The 19,817-nt window shown below is 54.3% G+C and overlaps 1 protein-coding gene across 12 annotated transcripts in view; it reads left to right on the forward strand.

Annotated features, from left to right (window-relative positions):
* Positions 1-10,835, forward strand: part of NCOR2 (nuclear receptor corepressor 2) — a 227,685-nt gene extending 216,850 nt beyond the window's left edge. For all 12 annotated transcript variants that reach the window (XM_071444960.1, XM_071444967.1, XM_071444966.1 and 9 more), the window contains 9 exons: positions 108-251; positions 351-493; positions 808-1,001; positions 2,467-2,613; positions 2,901-3,046; positions 4,340-4,393; positions 6,374-6,601; positions 8,220-8,399; positions 8,513-10,835. In XM_071444960.1, the coding sequence (XP_071301061.1) occupies positions 108-251; positions 351-493; positions 808-1,001; positions 2,467-2,613; positions 2,901-3,046; positions 4,340-4,393; positions 6,374-6,601; positions 8,220-8,399; positions 8,513-8,688 (1,412 nt within the window). In that variant the 3' untranslated portion in view covers positions 8,689-10,835. The remainder of the gene's footprint in view (positions 1-107; positions 252-350; positions 494-807; positions 1,002-2,466; positions 2,614-2,900; positions 3,047-4,339; positions 4,394-6,373; positions 6,602-8,219; positions 8,400-8,512) is intronic.
* Positions 10,836-19,817: the final 8,982 nt, after the last annotated feature.

The raw sequence follows: 19,817 nt of genomic DNA on the forward strand, positions 1-19,817 counted from the left end.
TTTTCCCACACTTTGCTGAACATGTGACTCTACCCACAAGCAGTGGTGCAACAGAGCTAGGGAAAAGCTAAGTGAGCTCCTGGTTTTAACTCCCTTCATTTCCTCAGGCTTTCATGGAGGCTACAGCCCCGAGCGGATGGAGGCAGTGAGTCCGGTGAGCTCGCCCAGCCTGTCCCATGAGAAAGGAGCCAAGCTGCTGCAGGACACAGAGAAGGGGCATGGAGAGCATGACCTGAGGCAGAAGCAGCAAGGTGAGAACAGGGGCTGGCTGTGCTCCAGTGCTAGGATGGCATTTGGAGAAGGGGATACAGATGTCATCTCATTCCTGCTCTCTCCTTGGTGCCCCCCAGGCTCGCTGAAGGCCTCGGCTCCTGAATCCGCTCACCTGCAGCACCTGCGGCAGCCCGACGGCCCCCAGTGCCAGCCCCTGCAGTCCAGCCAGAGCATCAAGGGCATGAACCAGCGCGTGGTCACGCTGGCCCAGCACATCAGTGTAACTAACTAACCTCATCCACCCCATCCCCTTCCTGCTGGGGCTCCAGGGGGAGGGAGGAGCTCAGTGAAACATGTCTGGTGGGGATGTGGGAGTGACACTGGAGACCTCAGCTCCTCTAGCTGGGGGCTGGAGAGCAGGGGGCATCACGAGTGTTCAGCCCAGGTATTTGTGTCCCCAAGAAGCCCAACAACCCGTTGCAGACAGGAGGCAGAAGTTCCATTTGCAGGGACAAATCAGCCTCTTTCCCCCCTGCTCACCCTCAGGACAGAGGTTGAAGCCAGCCCCGTTTCTGACCGTGGTTTCTCCTGCAGGAGGTGATCACGCAGGACTACACGCGGCACCACCCGCAGCAGCTGAACTCGCACCTGCAGGCGCCGCTGTACTCGTTCCCCGGGGCCGCGTGCCCGGTGCTGGACCTGCGCCGCACGCCCAGCGAGGCCTTCCTGCAGCAGCAGGAGCACAGCACGGCCTCACGCATCTCCCCCCAGGGAGAAGGGGGGAAAAGGTGAGCCCAGGGGCTGGCACGGGTGCGCGTGGGCCAGCCTGAGCTCACACGGACCCAGGGAGCGCAGGGGAGGTCGGGTGGGTGCCCTTGGCTGCCTGGCACAGCACTGAGGGGTTGCATGGGGCAGATTGGAGTTTGGCTTTGCTCTCCCAGGCTTGGTGCTGTGGGGATTTCCTGCTTACACAGCCCAGCTCCTTTCTCATCTGGGCATCTCTCCCCTGGGGTGGTGCCTCTTGCCATCCCTGTTGTCCTAGAGGTGTTCTTTAGATTCCATGCATAATTCTCTTCCCAATCTGGCCGGTGTCACAGGATGGTTTAGGTGGGAAGGGATCTCTTGAGATCACCCAGCAGTGATCTCCTGAGCAGGTTACCCTGGGTCCTGGCTGCTTGGGTTCAGAATATCTCCACTGTTGCAGACAGCAGCTCTCTGGCCAACCTGTTCCCAGCATTTCAGCACTTCGACAGGAAAAAAGAGTTTCCTTGTGTTGGGATGAAATTTTATGTGTTTTGTTTGTGCCTGTTGCCTCCTGTCCTGTCACTGTTCTCAGTCCCTGACCACAGATGATTCCAAAAAACCTGAAGCAACATGTTTTCCATTGGTTCAAAGTTAATTTTATCTTCATCTTTCAAAGTGAATCAGCAGTTTATTAGACACAGGTGCCCTGACAACTGGCATTGTTCATTTCAGGCACCACCTATATATGTATTAAAGTCACTTTCAAATCCCCTTGCTGCTACAAGGCAGGTCTGATTGCTGTTGTATGGAATTAAAAATGGGTCTTTCTTCCCACCCAAACACCCACCCAGATGTATCCAGGAATGAGTGGTGCCTTGTCAGTAAATGGGATTGTTCTTCCCAGCTCTGCGTGGTCCTGGACTTGGCTTTACAACTTGAAGGAAAAAAGCCCAGCCCTGACCACCCAGTGATGAAAAAAAACTGGGGAAAAAAGAGAAACCACAGAAAGAACAAAGATGTGAATTCCCAGAACTGGCTGTGAGGAATTCCTCGCAGACTGGAGCTTGGCTGTCTCCCAGCTCTGGCCACAGGCAGGCATCAGGGGCCAGTAGTGATCCTCCCCAAGCTGCCCCAGCTCCAGGCCCCTCCTGCAGCCACCCAGCTCCTGTGTGGCCCTGACAAGGAGAATGGGAGGTGGCAGGTTCTGCCTCCGCTGTGTTCACAAATAGAATCAAAAGCAGTGTCTCCAAAAGGTTACTGTCACAGCCCTCCACAGGCATCCATCCATGTGTCCCTGCCACCAGCAGGTCCCTCCTGTGCTGGGGTGGCTCAGCTGTCCCACTTTGGGGGGTTCAGTCCCAGGGCTTGGCTCAGCCCAGCTCTCCCTGCCCAAACCCCGCTGTCCCTGTGGCCCGTGCTGCAGGAATCCTTTCCCCTCCCAGTCCCGAGGTGCTGCACAGGGACAGGGGCTGTCACAGTGCACTGATGGCATGTCCCCTTGCTGCCCAGGTCCCCGGAGCAGGCCAAGGCAGCAGCAGGGGGGCCGGACAGCTGCATCGAGCCCGTGTCCCCACCCGACGGCACGGGAGAGGCTGAGCACGCCAAGAGCGCCCCGTACCCCGTCCTGTTCCGCGAGGGAGAGCCCATGGACCAGAGGTACGGCCTGGGGGCAGCTGGGGAGGGGGGATGGCCCCACACATGGCCTGGCCAGGCTGCTTTCCTTGCTGCCCAAAGCTGTGTCCCATCCCAGGGGCTGTATTTGTCACGGCTGTTTAGTACCATGGGGTGCATTTATCCTTGGGACAGGGAGAGAGGTTGGAGGTGCTGAGTATCCCAGGAGCTCCCAGCCTGATCCTGAGAGTCACACTGGGGGAAGAGGCTCTTTAGGTAGGACTTTGTGCAGTGGACGTTGCAGAGGTTTCCAATGGTCTTTTTCTCTGCAGGATGGGGTCCAAGTCCCCAGGAAACAACACTCAGCGTCCAGCTTTCTTCAGCAAGCTGACTGAAAGCAACTCTGCCATGGTAAAGTCCAAGAAGCAGGAGATCATCAAGAAGCTCAGCACGACCAACAAAAACGAGACGGAGTACAGTAAGAACCTGTGGGGAATGCAGGGGAGGAAAAGCCTCGAGGACACATGAAGCACAGGAGATTTGGGAATGGGTGCTGCTGTGTTAAAGGGCTGGGAGCTCCCAGACAGCTCTGTCTGCACTGAAGAGTCAGACTCAATGGTCCTTGTGGGTCTCTTCCAGCTCAGATTATTCTGTGATTCTCTGAACTACAAGGTCCAAATGTTTCCTAGAATGCTCTGTTCTGGTGCCAGCAGTGACTGTGTGTATCTGGGGGGGGCAGTGGGAGACTTCCCAGCTCTGTCTCCGTGCTCTGAGGCTGTCAATCCCACCCACACCAGATAACCTCAGTAGGAAGGAAATAATGAGCTGAGCATGGAGGACACTTAAGAGCAATTGATATTTTAATGACTGGCCAGCCAAGCTGAATCCTTCCTCCTTGAGATGCATCTCCCCCCAACCTTACTTTAAGCCCTACATCAATATTGGTGCAGCTCTGTAAAACTAACCAGGCTGGCTCAGATTAGAAATTCAGCCCGTTCGTTCATTAACCGCTAATAGAGTAGATAGGATCATAATTTAATTTAGCCCAGCATTATCCAGTCAATACTAATTCAATTTGAATCCATCTTACAACAGCTGCATCGGATAAGAGGGACCAAGCTGTCTCGTCTCCTGGATGATGTTACCATGAGTCAACAGTATTGTTATGCCCCTTTGGGGACGTGTGGCTGAACCCCCTGACCTTCCACACTTTCCCTTATCAAGAGAAAATATATAGAAATTGGATACGCCTCTTATTTGATGAGAATTTCTGTTATTCTAAGGAAAGCAATATCCAAGTCAAACAGCTCAGCTAAGAGGGAAAATATTGATTTAACATTTCTTTTCCTCCTCCTTGCCCTCTCCGCTGCCCAGACCTGCTCCATGGATAGGGGGCATTGAGCCTTTGAAAATCCCATGGGCAGGAGAGAGGGTTTGGCTCCTTGGAGTTTGTAATCCCAAGGGCAGGAGGCAGGAAGGGAGGGTGGCCAGCACTGAGCACAAAGACATTGCCCTGGCTTGCAGGGCTCTGCTGTTTTGCCCTTTCCCACCTGGTGAAGGTGCCCACTGTGGATCTCCCAAAGGCACTGGGAGTTATTCCTGGTCCCAGTCAGCACCCACAGTCCCACCCCAGTGCCTGGGGGAGCTGGGCTGCTGTCCAGAGTGCTGTGCAGAGATGGGAGTCTTGTCATGGCTGCCATGGCAGGTCCTCCCAGGCACTAACCTGCACATGCTGCTCTCCATGCTGAAGGGCTTCTTTGTTTTTCTCCAGATGTGGGGCAGCCTGGGACAGAGATTTTCAACATGCCAGCGATTACTGGAGCAGGTAACTCCCCACATACCTGTACCTCGTTTCCCACAGGGCTTACAGCTATGGAGAGCAGGAGGCTCAGTAGATTTAAGCATCTCCTTTGTTCTGTTTTCCCTTAAAACCAAGTGTAACAGTTGCTGGGATGCAGAAGCCTCGGGACACACCATAACTCCCTGCAGCTGGGTTGGAGAAAGGGCAGTGTAATTCCTTGGGAAGCCTGGCAGAGTTTGAGGTTAAAGGTCAAGCAAGGGTTGGGCATCTGATGCCATCAGAGGGTTAAACCATCTTAGCAAGGTGGACCTCATGCCTGGAGAGAGCACCCAGCTCTTGGTGGGACCTTGTGGGTGGGTGGGAGGGCAGTGGCAAAGGGGAGTGTGAGGGTGGGCAGTGGGGTCTGTCACTTTGGGCTGGGCAGGATGCAGGAGCCAGTTACAAAAGCAAACTGGGGCAAGAGCAGCACCCTGTGCTGGGCAAAGTGGTGATGTTGAGGACCAAAAGGGACATGAGGGGTGCTGGGGCAGGAGGAGGTGTCTCCTGGGAGTTGGAGGAGTGCTCAGGCCCAGCACCAGCCCAGGGGGAATGACAGTGGGAAACTGTCACCCTGTTGCCACCTGCAACATGTCCGGGTGCACTCACGAATGGAGTGAATCCCCGCTGAGGAATACTAATTGCTACTTAATTGATTAAGAATTAATGCTCTCCTACAGCAGGAATGCCTTCAGGTTGTTAGTTTTAAGTAGGAGAACAGCAGGTTTCCCACAGCCAAGGGCAGGAGGTGCTGTGGGCAGGGGTTTGGTGCTGTGGGAGGGCCAGTGGTATAGGACTGCTTGCCAGGGGAAATGAATGTGGGAGAAGAAGTGAGCTGGCATCAGCCTTTGGGATGAGCAGGTGCAGCCAGGTGGGAACTGAAGGGACCTGGCAGACAAGATTTGAGAATCAGTTTAGGCTAGAGGGGACCAGCAAAGACCCTGCCTGTTCTTACAGCAAGACAAATATTCAGACCAGGTTTCCAGGAACCTGGGATCTGTCCCTTTCCAAGCAGAGGGGCAGGGATCCCAGAGCAAACACCCCAGGATGGGCTCAGCTGGGGGCCTGGCAGTTTCGTGTCTGTATTTTGCCCTTGCTTGTTCCCTGTAAGTGCCACCCCGGGAATGGCGGTGGCGCGGCCGAGCCTCTGGTCCCTGTGCGGTGCTGCTCCATAACTGCATGGCTTGAGACTCACCCCACACCTCGCCTCTGCATCCTGTCCCACAGCCCGGGGGGCGCTGGGCCCCAGGGAACCCGGCCTGGGAGAGAGGGGGACGGGGGCAGGGGGCTTGCAGAGAGCTGGAGGAGGGACAGCAGGACGCTCCCCTCTCCCCATGTAGCCCAGCCCACACCGGCAGCTCTGGGGGCTGCCTGCATCCTGTCACCACCCCAGGGCCAAATCCACGCACATCTTTCTCATCAAGTGTTTTTATGGGGTACCCCTTCTTCCTTCCCTGATTTCCTTTATGGGAAACCGCCCCGGCCTCCAAATTCCTGGCACACTGACTTTTGTTATGCGTGCATAGGGACCCCACATCCAAATGACTTTCCTCCTGCCCCCATGCCGAGCCTGGCTGGGTTGGGAGCACAGCCCCTGCTCCTTGGAGATGCTCCCTGGGGCTCAGTGACAAACCCTTGTCCCCAGCCCCTGGCCCCGGGGAACCTTCCCAAAGCCCAGATCCCAGAGTGAGTCCCATCCGTCCCACGCCAGCCCCCGCCGAGCCCCGGGGCGGGATGGAGCGGGAGGAGGAGGAGGAGGAGGAGGAGGAGGAGGAGGACGGGTGCATCGCAGTGCTTTAAAGAACAAGATGACAAAGTTTGTTGCTTTGCGAGAATGTGCTGACTGTTTGTTTCTTCCCTTCTCCCTTGTCTCCTTTCTCCCCCTTTCCCCGTCCCCCCCATCTTTCTTCTCATTTGGCTCCCCCCCATCTCCCGACCCCTCTCTCCTCCCTCTCCCGTATCTCCCAGGGCTAATCAGTTGTAGGAGCCAGTCGGTCCAAGAGAATTCCAGTACCAACATGGGGTTGGAGGCAATAATTAGGAAAGCCCTAATGGGTAAATATGACGAGCAGTGGGAAGAGCGCTCACCTCTCAGTGCCAATGCTTTTAACTCTCTGAATGCCAGTGCAAGCCTGCCCGCTGCTATGCCCATAACTCCTGCTGATGGACGAAACGAGGACGTGCGCTCCTTGCCAGGTCTGCAGCCCTCTCCACCTTCACTCTCTCTGTGTTATTAATTCTCAGCCCTTTTATCTCCCCATTTACGGGGGGATTTATTCCTCCCCTCCCCATTTTTGTTCATTTTGGTTTTCTTCTCTTCCCTTCCCTGCCCCAGCTTTGAGCTTTGTGGATCTGCTGATTAATCCTGTTTGATGTTAATTTAATAGTCTCCAAAGGTGCTGTTGCTTTCTCTAAACCACTGACTTGCTCCTTTCCCTATTTGTTGGTTTTTAATATCTGCTTTTCCTATATTTTTTTTACACAATGGAGAAGTTTATGGGGGTGGAACTCCCCCACACCCAAAAAATCAAAAAGGCATAAACTTAAATAGCAAGCCCCAACTGTCTTTAAACCCCGAGTGGGATCACTGCTGCCAAAAGAGGGGAAGGTGCTGAGAAGGGCTGGTGTAAAGGACACAGGGCAGGGTAGCATTTTCCACCCCACTCCAGTCTCTGGGGGTGTCAGGGCAGAATCCAACCTGGGATGGGGGTATGGGATCTGGGAGTGCCTGGACCAAGAGGGAGATTGTAAGGGAGCTAAAAGTGATGCCTGAGGTATGATAAGAGAGGAGAGCTGGAGATGAGCTGCCCCATAGGCCCTGGTGGGGCTTGCAGAGCCCCATGGCAGGGTCTGCTCAGCTTTGGGGAGACTTGAGCGGAGATGAGAGGGTGGCTGCACAAATCCCCACTTAAGAAAGGGAGGGAGGAGAGGGACGAGGGACGGATGGGGGAAGCATTTGTCCCCCACACACAAGGGCAGAGTGCTTCATGCACAGAGCATGACACCACTGCCAGGGATCAGCCTCGGGAATCCAGGCACAGAGCCCCTGGCTCAGGAGTAGATCCTGGGTGCACACGTGCACCTTCCTTCAGGCCAGCTCACACCTCTCTGGGTCAGCTAACACCAGGCACTCTAAAGCTTTTTGCAGAAAAGCTTTTCTGGCTCCTGCATGAAACCAGCAGCTTCTTCCAGCTGTGCCTCCCCATGCCTGCAGGATGGCAGGGTGGGATGCAGAGCCCATCCATCCCTCCCCCTTGGGGAGCTTCCCTAAGGGAGCTGAGCTCACCTGCCCCACAGAGCCCCTTTGGCTTCAAACCTTTTAAAAACTAAACATCCCCAGGGATTCTGCTGTAAGGAGGGATGAAAGACCATCCTGGCCATGCAGACCATGAGAACGGGGAGTGTGCTCAGGGCTCTGGCACCCCGCAGTTCTGGGGGGTTCTGTGTGTGTGGGGCAGCACACGGAGCCGTTCGTGAGCCGCGTTTGTGGGCTGAGCCACGAGCCAGCTCCGGGAGCAGATCCTGCAGGGAAACGGCCAAAGCCACTCGGCCTCTCCTGCCCCACGTCCCTCCACGGGACACTCGGTGGCATCAACCCACAAAGTGGAGCAGCCCAGGAGGGAGCAGAACCCTCCTCCACCCGCCCCACCGCCATTCCCCGCCGTGCTGCCGTCGGCCCGGGGTGAGCTTTCCTCCTGCCACGAGCCATTTTTGCAAAGCTCCTAAAAGGGAAGCGCTGGGAACCCGCACCCCTTCCCCAAGCCCTGAGTGCTGTCACGAGGAGCCGGGTGACAGCGGGTGCCTCTCTTTGCAGGAGGAGGGGGGAAGCCAAAGATCGCTGCCAGACCCAACAGCCGCAAGGCCAAGTCTCCAGCTCCGGGTCTGTCCTCGGGCGAGCGGCCGCCCTCGGTGTCCTCGGTGCACTCGGAGGGCGACTGCAACCGCAGGACTCCCCTCACCAACCGCGTCTGGGAGGACAGGCCGTCATCCGCAGGTAGGGCAGGAGGGGACGGTCCCCGAAGCGGCCGTGCCACCCTGGGGAGGCTGCAGGGAGCGGGGACACGGCCACCCCCGGTGCTGACTCTGCTCCCTCTCCCGTCCGTGCAGGTTCGACGCCGTTCCCCTACAACCCGCTGACCATGCGGCTCCCCAGCGGGGTGGTGACGGCAGCGCCCAGCGCCCCGCTGCCACAGGGCACCCCCGGCAGCCAGCACCACGCCTGGGACGAGGAGCCCAAGCCCCTGCTCTGCTCCCAGTACGAAACCCTTTCGGACAGTGAATGAGAGGAGCCAGGGGCAGGGAGACGGCGACCAAACCCGGGGCACGGGGAGCGAGCGGGACACCCGGGGCGAGCGCCCACACCCCGGCCCCGCCGGCTCTCACGAGCGAAGATGCAGGAGCAGAGCTGTTTCATTTTTCCCTTTTCTTTTTTTTTTTTCTTTTTTTTTTTTTTTATCCCTTCCCTCCCAACCAGCCAAATCGGTGGGGATGATGGTTTTGGTTTGTTTTTTTTTTCTTTTTTTTTTTTTTTTTTTAATTTTGTTTGGGTTTTTTTTTTTTTTTCTTTCTCAACATCTGGAAATTTCTGCATCCTCTTCGGTCTGATAAAGAAAAGAAAAAAGCCTTAACGAGACAAAACCCAAGGAACCCATCTTCGATCTTGGCAGCCGTGCTGGGCGGTGTCCCCCGTGCTCCAGAGGGACCGAGAGCGGCCGTGTGTCCGTCCCGGGGCCGCTGGGACGCTCTGCCGGCCCCGTCCCACGGGGGCTGCGGGATGTTCTGCGGAGCTGGCAGCGGGCAGGGGGTGCTCCCCCGGACCCGGCCATGGGGATGTGCCTCAGAATTGCAAAACCTTGAGCGGGTTAAAGAAAAGATTTTAAAAAAACCACAAAAAGACGGTTGAGAAGTGAAACAGGACGGAGCGCCCCGGGTCGGTTCCCTGGCTGATCCGAGGGCTGGTGCCCGGCATTCCCGTGTCACAGGACGGATCAGCCCCGCCACGACACACTTGGAACATGGCTGGGAGGAGCGGGCAGGGGAGGGAGAGAAGAGCTGTTTCTTAAAAAAAAAAACCCACAAAAAATCCTGGTCCCTTCGATGGAAGCAATCCCGGGTCCCTCGGAGCAGGCAGGGACGTCCCGGGCTGGCTCACGCGCTGCCCACCGAGGGCTCGGTTGCTTTAAGTGCATTGTTTTCTGAATGGTGAGAAAAGGCAATTGTAAATTGTATTGGTCTACAGGGTATATTTTTGATACCTTCAGTGAATTATGTCAATATTTTACGCAAGGAAGGACTTAAACAAAACACAGTATTACATGCTGTAAAAGAGGTTCTGTTCTTACATGGAGGCTTTGATGCATTTGTCCATTGTATGGAAGGGTTTAAAAAAAAAGAAGGTAACAATGATCCATCAAAGTTATCTGGGAGTCAGGAGAATGTATGTACTTAGTTTAAAAAAAAAACCAAACAAAAATCTTGCCATGGTTGCAGGGCCCCCCGTTACACACACCTTTGCTGGTTGTAGACATTGATTCTCCAGAGCCCTCCAAGCTGGCCAGGGCAGGGGCAGAGTGGGCAGGAGGCCAGCGTGGCAGGGAGTTCACAGGAAACTTTAAAAAAAAAAACAAAAAAAAGGAAAAAAAGTTAAAAAAAAGTTTTTATTGTATTTTTGTGATACACACGAATGCTCTACTTTACATTATTTTTTTCATTCCATGATGTTGGCTCATATCTGCAGTTACATGGTTAAAGAACAAAAATATTAGACTTTTTTTCATTCACTTCTGCTTTCTCGCTCTGGGGGGAAAAACAAATGGCAAAAAAAAGAAAAAAAAATAAAATGTAATAAATGCTTTGCATTCTATACGCTAGAGGAGCCCCAGGCCGGCCCAGCCCCGCAGCCTCCGGCAGCCCCGCGGGCTCAGGCGCCCTCACCTTCCCCACGGATCTTTCTTTTCCCCCTGCAACGTTCCCAGGTTGATTCTGATTTCAAAGCAAGAGAATGATGGTGTTTGTTGTTTGTTTGGGGTTTGTTTTGTTTGTTTTTTTTTCCTGTTGGGTTTTATTTTTTTGTTTTGTTTTTTTACAATGTACAGGTTTTTAAATGTTCATCAATGTTTGTGTCTTTTCCGTTGTGCTTTTATTTTTTTTTTTTTTTTAAGAAAAAAATCCGAGACAATGCACAAGCGATGTGGAAAGTTTTTGCGTTCCCAGGTTATTGCTGCTGGTGTCTCTGTGGCTCTGAGCTGTACAAACTCACAGAGCTGATGTCTGGGCAAAACGCTATTAAAATGTTGCAGATTCTGCTGGGAAAAAAAAAGAATTATCCAAATCTGACCCATCTTCAAAGCCGCCTCCTTAGCTGATTCGGAAAAAATAGCGGAAAAAACCCCAACCACAACAAAGAATAAAGTTCCCACTTGGCACAGTAGCAATACTGTGTGCTGCTTGGTGTCTGCAGATGTCAGGAAGGCGCTGTGAGCGGATGGATGGTGGCTGCAGAGCTGGCAGTGCCACCAGACCCTGCCAGTGACCCGGCGAGGGCTGAGCCCGGCCAGAGGGAGGGCACTGGAGCTGCTGCCGCGGGGTCCCACCAGGGGTAGGTAGCGCAGCACGCCAGGGCTGCAGGTGCTGCGGTGGCATTTGGGTCTCTCACCCATGGGCACCCCGTGCCAGCCCTGCAGGCAGGTGTGGGGACATCAGCGAGGGCCATGGGCAGCATTCACCAGCAGCATGGGCAGCACCGGAGCTGTGGGATGCAGGGAAGGGCCTGTGCCACCCTTGAGTGCCACCCCAGAGCCGTGTTTCTCTTCTCCTCCCCCTCCCACTGTTTTCTCTGTGTGCAAGGTGAGGGGCTGGGGCTGGCCAGGAGCCCAAAGCACAGCAATACCTGAGGCTGTGCCACGAGCATGGCAGAAGGGTTCTAAGGTATTGGTGAGGGTGTTGCAGCCCTTGTGGGGTTTGTGGCTCAGTGCTGATGGGTGGATGGATGGATGGGGAGATGTCACCCGCCTGCGGGGCAGGGCAGCGTGGGCTGGGAGCACGCGAAGGTGCTGGGGTGGCACTGGTGACACTGAGACACTGCAGGGCTCCAGCAGCCTCGCCCCCTGCTCAGTGGGATCCTTGGGCATTGTTCCTGCAGGGGGAACATGACAACATTGCTGATGTTCCAGCTCTGTGCAGGAGCTCAGGCCCTGTACCATGTACCCCCATCCCACCTGCCCCAGCCTGGGGGAGCAGCCCAGGGATGCAGGAGACCAGCTGAGGCCAGCACAGGTGGGTTTTGCTCCAGTGGGATCCTATTCTTGGGGATCCCCCCATGCTGAGAGCTCAGCCCCACACTTGGCCACAGCACTGCTTGGTTTTGGCACTCTCTGTCTTGCTGGGTCTCCCCACACACCCCAGCCCCACCCAGCCCCTCCTGGAGCTGCCTGTTGCTGGCAGCAGCAGGGACAGGGAGGGAGGCACTCTGAGGAGGGCACTAGAGCAGCAGCAGCAGCAGGGACAGGGATGGAGGCACTCTGAGGAGGGCACTACAGCAGCAGCAGCAGCTCCCATGGGGAGCTCTGAGCCCCCGTGCTGCGGTGCAGGAGCAGAGCATCCTCCTGCTGCAGGTTAATTAATTTGTGTCACAGCAGTGAGCTGGCAGTGTGTGGGCAGGAGAGCCAGAGCAGCTTGGTGAGGATCCCCCCTGGACCTGGAGGCTGCAGAGGGGTGGCCCCACTTTACCTGCTCAGGTGTGGACCCAGGGAGGGTGGTTCTGGGAAAGGAGGAGCTGCTGCTCCTGTAGGTGTTCCCCCTCTGGCCCTCGTTCTCCCTACCAGAGCATCCCCAAGCACCCCAAAATCTCACAGCAGGGTGAGAGAAACTCACATTTAAACTATTCCAAAACCCCGAGTTTAAACTTAACTTTTGCCAACTTTGTAACTTGTACAAACGCAAACAAATCACTGGACAATTTGTCTCTTGAACTGTATTGGGAGGGGGAAATCTCTCTGTGTGTACCCGGCCTGTGCACAGCTGCTGTGGAGGGACTTGTGCAGAGCCCACCCGGTGTAAATAATGCCACAGCTTGCTCCAGAGGGGAGGGGTGGTTCTGCTCAAGGTGGGGTTTGTTCACTGTCACAGCGAGCGAGCTCTGCCGTGCTGGTTGCGTAATAAACGAGCAAACAAACCAACCCAACCCAACCCCAAAGTTCTTTGGCAGCAGAAAGCGGCTCCTGCTGTGGGTGTGTGTGGGCCTGGGCAGGGTGAGCTGCTCGTGGTGAGGGGTGGGAGGGTGAAGGGGCCCCTGTGCTGGCACTGATGGGGTGTCCAAGGTAGGATGGGCTGAGGGGACCGAGGGGTGATGGCAGCAGGAGTTTCTCCATGTATGAGGGCACAGTGAGCACCCCTAGACCCCTGTCTCATTCACCCAGGGCTGTAGGAGATTTTGGGGGAGGCTAATGAGTGGCTGCCTAGCTAAGAAGTAAAACCTAATTGAGAAGCCCTGGGATCTGTTTGTGGGTCTGAGTTGCTTTACCTCCAAGACCTGTCCCATGAGGTGTGATCAACTTCAGCGGGGAGTGCCCAGGTCCCCCTCCCACAGTGATGCCAGAGGCTGGGCAGCACCTCCACTGCTGAGGGTGTGCTTGAGGGGGGAGTGATGGGTGGGGGTCACTGAGCCCAGGGGGATGGCTCTGCACAAGCACTAAGTGATGACTGACTGCAATTTAGTCCCTTGAATGGCTGTTAGGTGGTTTGAGGGCCTTCTGCTGCCTTTCCTGGGGCTCAGAAATGGATCTGACACAAATGATGTTTTCCTGAGCACAGCAATGAGCATTTCAGCCAGGGTGTATCCCTGCCTTCTGCCAGCACTGCTTTGTCTGCCCAAGGGATATCCAAAAGATTTCTTTGTCCGTGCTGCTGAGATTGACCCTGGATCATCTGGATTGCTGAGACACCCTCTGAAATCCCTCCAGGTATGTACCCACACTGACCAAATCTGCCTCCTCCTGTCTCCATGTGCTCCTGCAGCAACCAGCTGCCATGGCAATGCACCAGGCAGATACTCCTGCCTCTTAAAAATCAGCCTGAAGATCTCTTGAGACCAGAGATTTTGTTGAAAAACCTTCATGGAAAGGCTTTTGCCACTCTGAAGGCAATTAGAGTAAGTTAATAACCAGTACAAACAGGAGCTGGGCTGTTCAACCTCTCACATCAGGGTTTAAATGCTGACAAGGGCTGACAGCCATCTCCCTGGTCAATAATTCACACTGATGCTGAAGAAAGGGAAGGTGGGAAAACTCTCAATTCAAGGCCAACACTTAGAATTTAATGATGGAAACTTTAGGTCTACTTGCAAAGCTCTCACATAAAGAGATGAAAATGAAATGGGACAAAAGCAGATGGCTTTGAAAACTAGCAATAAAAATAAGCCAGCAATCCACACTCACTTGTATTTTAAGTGGCAGACAAGAATTTTTGAGGAGAAAGGGAAGAAAAAAGATGCCCCTGATACCTTTGCCCTTTGAGAAGGTGCAGGAGCATTGTGACCTTCTGGTGACAAATCAGTGTTTAGTCAGGATTAGAGATTTTTTTTCTTTTGGAAAGAATTAAAACAAGAAGATGTTTGTGGTTTTGGGGTTTTTTTAGCTAGGCCAGTCTGAGTGACAAGAGCAGGGAGAAAAGAGCACGAGGTGGGGGCTGTCCTTGTTGTGCACCCCAGGACACTGCACTGGGCACCCTCCCAGAGCTGCCCTGTGGGTGATGAGGGGAGTGGGATGCAGCTGGGGTACCCAGCCATGAGCAAGGCAGGGTTTGTTTTTTAAAAGGGAAAAAATCCCAGCAGAGTGCCAGACCTCTGTGCTGGCAGCACCCAGCCCTGTGCCCTGCCACGATGGTGGCCCAGAGCCCTCACACACCACCCCAGCCGAGCCCTTGGCCAGAGGCTGTTCCTGGGCTCTGCACAGCAGGAAGCATTTTATACTCCCCTGACAACTGCAATCCAAATAGCCATACATCAGTTCTTGTGATTTGCCATGAAATTATATATGCTCTGTGATAATGGTGCAGAGGGCTAAAGAGCTGATCTTGGCAGGAGATGAGACAGGGCAGGCTGGCAAGTGACTTGGAAGGAAAATAGAGCAGCCTTTGGTGGGATGCCTGGCTCTTATCAGCCCTGGGACCCTGGAGGGTGCTGGGCAGAGGTGCCCAGGCTGGCTGAGCCCTGCCTGGCTTCTGTGCCATCTGGGGAGAATTGGGCCCATAAGAGACTTAGGAATGAGTGTCACTATGTGCATGTGTGAGTAACTGCTGAATTAATTGTCAGGTTTATTTATCCTCTCATTTTTTGGCCTGCTGCAATTACCAAAAAGGATTTGTCAGGACTCCAGGCAGTGGAGGGGTAATAAATCACTGGCCATGGACAGGAGTTGGAGCAGTGGTATCTGGAGTGATCTGAGGTTGGTGTTGGCGTTACTGAAGGGCAAGTGCTCGGAGGTGCTGGGAGCCTGCAGCACGAGCAAATAAACCAACACACCAACCAGCCAGCTTTGCAGAAATACCCCTGAAATGAAATCCATGGACACACAGCTCTCCAGCTGTGGAGAAACCCCCTGGCAGGGATGCAGGGGGGCCTGGGGAGGTGAAGCCTGGGCAGCCCCAGTGCACATTGCCAGACCCTGCAGGGCTGCAGGTCCCTTCCCCTGGTGGCACCAGGGTGACCAAAGCCACCCCTGTGAAATTCTCAGCATCTGCCTGCATGCCCTGAACTGGGAATCTGCTGAAACAGAGCTGAAAGGTGAAACCCTTGTGCTGCAAGCACAGCACTTTCTGACTCTGCCTTCCAGTACAGGAGGGTGTCTGGATCCCACCGAGGAGGGTCCGTGTTCATCTCAGCTGCAGACACAGCTGACAGGTGAGGCTTTCCCCTTGCTGGCCCTTGTACAAGGATGGGAGGCAGGAAGGGCTGCCCGTGGTGCTGCCAGGGGTCAGCACCAGCACGGTGGGGAGTGCCTCAGTCACACGTTGCTCCAGGAGGCTGCTGTGTTTCCCTATTTGGAAATAGTCCCTCTGTCCCTCTGCAAATGCATGGAACCTGATGGAGCACAGGGTGTTGCAGGGGTGGTAAGCTCCATCTGGAGAGCTGTCTGCTTTGAAGTCAGATGCTGTTTTAAACTCTGCAGGGTACTTTTGCTTAGGGAAAGCAGCAGTTGTCAGTACAGACTGATCTTGGTCCAGAAATTTTTGCTGCTCCCCAACTTCTTTTCATATTTATTAGTCATTTGCAATCTCTTTGATGACTAAATGCATGTTCAGCTTGGAGGAGGCTGTTGCAATATTTGCTGAAGTAAGTCAGGGCAGAGGAGGTGCTGGCCACCCTGGCCATGCTAACGATGGTGCATCTAGATTAGTCATTATTAATTGCCATGGCAGCCCCAGTGCTCCTGAGCAGATGCTGAGGAAACTCATGGAGCCAGCAGGAGCCCTGGGGGTTGTTCTGAGGTCTCACCTACAGGCAGCTGTTCCATAAGGCTGCAGGTCAGTATTTGTGGAAAACATTGTGCCATGGGAGAGGGGCAGTGCCAGGAGCTTCTGGGGGCTCCTCTCCTGCCTCCAGTGGCACAGGAGGAAGGGAAGGTTTCATGAAGAGGAAATAACCAAGCAGCACCATCCAGGAGGCTGCTGTTGAAGACACTCCATCCTAATTGAACATGTTCCTCCTACTGCTCTGTGCAGCTGTCAGCAGGTGTGGCCTGATGGGCCCCAAATCAGCTCCAGTGAGACTGGGATTCTGAAGAGGTTTGGAGTCCACTGACTCAGGTGTTTGTTTGCAAAAGTCCAGACTTCAGCTGTGAAATTCTGATCCAGCTCTGCCCAAGGCCCAGGAGCATTTTCTGCTGCTGTTCCATTCTGAGCCCTTTCCAGAAAGCAAAGCAGCTGCCAGAGGTCAGACACGAGGAACCTGGTTGGTGTGTGCCTCAAGATGGGTGCCAGGTCTGGATCTGCATTCCAGTTGGACCAAAACAGAGCTTTCCCCCATGGAGATGTTAATCCTGGACCTTGGCTTAGAGCCATCTCCAACTTTCATGTTTTTGGAATGAAAAAGAGCACCATTCTGTTCGAGGGAAGAACAAGTCCTTATACCCTAGTGAGAAGTCACAACTGGCTCCTTAGCACTGAAGCCCATCTAACTCCACCCCACTGGACTCATTTTTAAGCTACCAGTCTCCATGGGCTGCCAGAACATCCTGCTTCCCTTCAGGCCAGCCAGAGCCCCTGAACTGGAGCTGCTTCCTCCATTCACTGGTGAAGGAGAAACCAAACAGCAGAGGTTGGAAACCAAATAGCAGAGGTTGCTCTTGGGTCTCTTTGAGGGGGAGGGCAGCCTTTTTATTAGGTTCAGATGTTGCTTTCTGCCCCAGGCCATGCTGGGAAGTAAAGCAGAGTGTGTTAATGTTGGCTGGAAGAGCCACTGTGGAAGCAGGCTCCAATGAAGCAGGTTTGTTTCCTGGGGGAGTGAGGGAGATGGGCCAGCATGGGAGGCACAGGCACGAGCAAGGAGTCACCCCTTGCTGAGCTTCCCTTGCTCTCTAAAATCTCCCAGCAGCGAGTGGGAGATCAGCCAGCCACATCTCCAGGCCCTTGGGTACCTGCTGCCCCCTGGTCAGAGGCACCCACAGGGAGAGCTGGTCCCAGTGCTGAGCTGATGGGTTCCTCCTGGATCTGTTCCCTGTTGGGAGATGTGGAGGTGGAGGACTCTCTGTGAAGGGCAAGGCTGTTCTCCAGATGTTCTTTTTCACCATTAGGCAGTGTTTAAACACACTGTGATTTCCCTCCCCTCTTCTTTCAGAATGCACATAGAGGAGAGACCCTTGGAGGAGTGCAGCGCGTGGCAGGGGGAGGGCAAGGGAAACCTTCCCCAAAAGTGCTGAGTGGGGCTGCCCATTGGCAGAGCTGGGCTCCAGAGGGTCCCTGCCAAGCCCAGGGGCCTTGGGAACTCGTGGCTCATTACCAGAGCGCCTCAGCCACGGCTGGGCTCACACACGGGGCTGGTGCTGCCAGAACAAGTCCTGGGGGACTCAGAAAGGAGAGTCTGCAGAGTTCAGGGCAGAGCTCTGCTCAGCAAAGCACCCTGAGCCTCAAAGGCTGCTCCTCCATTCCCTGCTTCAGTCCACTTAGGAAACAGGCTCACACTGGAGCTGGAAGGATGCTCAACTCCTCTCCCAGACACTGAGGGACATGCATGGCTCTGGGTGCTCTCTCTCCTCTGGGTCAATGTGTCTCAGGGTAAAGCTGGTGCTCAACCAGCCAAGGGTGCTCCAAGAGATGCTCCCATCCCAAAATGTCTCATTCACAGCTGGACTTGAAGTTAAAATCCCAGCTCTGCCCATCCAAGGCCATCCTCCTCATCCACAACAGCCCCATAATATGATGAGCATCGTGGCCTCTCCGAGCCGTGCTGGTCAGCAGATAAAATAAATGTCCTGGAAGTGCAGGCGCTAAAAAAGAATCGCTGTCGGAAGCACAGCAAAACCCATCTGTGAGTGGAAGAGGTCAAAGAAGAATACAAAGGCTTTTATTTCCTGGAGGCATTTGTCAGCAAGACAAATGTGGGTTTTTTAAAATTTGCTGCCATTTCCTAGCTGGCCGCCCACGCGAGCGCCAAATGGACTTTCACTGACACAAAGCTGAGTGCTGGCTTGGGTCCTTTGTAATCCAATGCTCAGGAATCAGGAGAGGAGTCGGCTGGATCCCTGTTTGTTATCAGTGAGTGGGGGCATATTTAAAGGATATGGGCAGATTTCAACACTACATCTATAACTAGTTTATTGCTGGCGTGTTCCTCTCCTGCCCTTATTATTTATGTTGAAAATGATAAATGAGGGATTGATGATTCTGGCTGGTTCATGAATAATCAGGTTATTTCACTGCAAAGCCCCAGGGGAAGGTAATGTTTCCACAGTCCTCCATCAAAGAGAAAGCAGCTTGCACACGCGTGTGCGTCTGTTGTTCATTCCTCCACTGCTTTGTGTGGGTTTTGGCGTGGGTCTGCAACCTCCCTCTGCAAGTGTGCCTATGCCCAGGCACTCCCATGCTGCACCCCGGTCCAAAATATTCCCCAGTCTACACAGTCCCTTGGCTTGGCCCTTTCCCAGTCCCTTGACCATCAACAGCAGCCACACATGGGGTGTTTGGAGCAGCTTGGTCTCCAGAGAAGGAGTGATGGGCATTTCAGTGTCCTGGGATAGGAGATGCAGCCAGGAGCCCTGGGGAGAGGGGCATGGAGAGCCCCAACCATGGCAGTCAACTTGGAAGGAGCCCTTTTGTATTTCAAGGAGCTGCAAATAGCTGCTGGTCTCAGGATTTGCTTGTGAGACAGGAAGAACCTTGGGGAGATGATCTGAATGTTTATGTATATAGAAATGTCTAATCACCAGGCTCAGAACAGGCTCAGGAAGGGAATCTGGAGGTGGTTAGCTGGAGAGAGGATATTTTTATGCTAGAAATGTGCTGTCCGCCTGTTTGCAGGGTAGGAAGGATACGATGAGAATCAAAGGCTTGGCAGGATGAGCATTTTCATCCTCGTAGATGTGAACTCCCCATCTGCTGTGGACTCCAAGGCGTGGAACTGTTTAGATCAAATATCATTATTAGAAGCAGAAAATAGAGCCCATAAAACTCCCTCCTTACACCCCAAAAAAGCAATTCCAGGACCCTTTATCCTACTTGAGAACAAGCCATTCCTGCATTAATTTCCCTGCTGTGGCTGGGCTTGCTGCCAGGAGAAGGAGACTCAGTGCTTTGGCAGAAGATGCACGGCCCTGGGGCAGGTCCTTGCTCCTCTGCAGTGTCACCACACCAGGGGATTTAGAAACAGAGCTGGGGCTGGGCCGTGTGGTGGTGGCCAAGCCACGTTCCTGCCAGGCTGTGGAGGATTTGCAGGGGCTGCATCTGCAGTGGGAATTGCTCCTGCAGGCAAAGGGATGGAAACCAGAACTGGATCCACGGCTGGGCAGACACTGCTGAGGGCAGCTGGCAGTGCCAGCCTTGGAAGTCACCGTCCTGCCACCATGCCAAGCATCCAGAGGCCCCATGCAGCCACCCTGGGGGCTCATCTGCTGAGGCCAAGGTGCCCCTGGGGCACTGAACCTGCCACACAGGACACCAGGAGGTTGCAGAGCTGCATCTGAAGCATCCCAGGTGGATTCAGTCATCCTGGAATGGTTTCTGGGAGAAAGAGTTGTGAAGCCACAGGGTCAGCTCAGGGGACAGAGATGTATCTGCTGTGACAGTCTTCCATTCCAGACTCCCCACAGAGCTGGATTAAGTGACAGTTCAGTGTCCTGTGCCAGAGGAGACAGTTCCTATAGGTGGCCACCACTCCAGGCGTGCTTCTGGTGACTCCTTCACATTGCAAGAGATTCCTGAC

The sequence above is a fragment of the Agelaius tricolor genome, unplaced genomic scaffold (genome assembly GCF_023055355.1).
Source record: "Agelaius tricolor isolate 1412-34295 unplaced genomic scaffold, bAgeTri1.0.p SCAF_20, whole genome shotgun sequence".
In the NCBI taxonomy this organism is placed as follows: Eukaryota; Metazoa; Chordata; class Aves; order Passeriformes; family Icteridae; genus Agelaius; species Agelaius tricolor.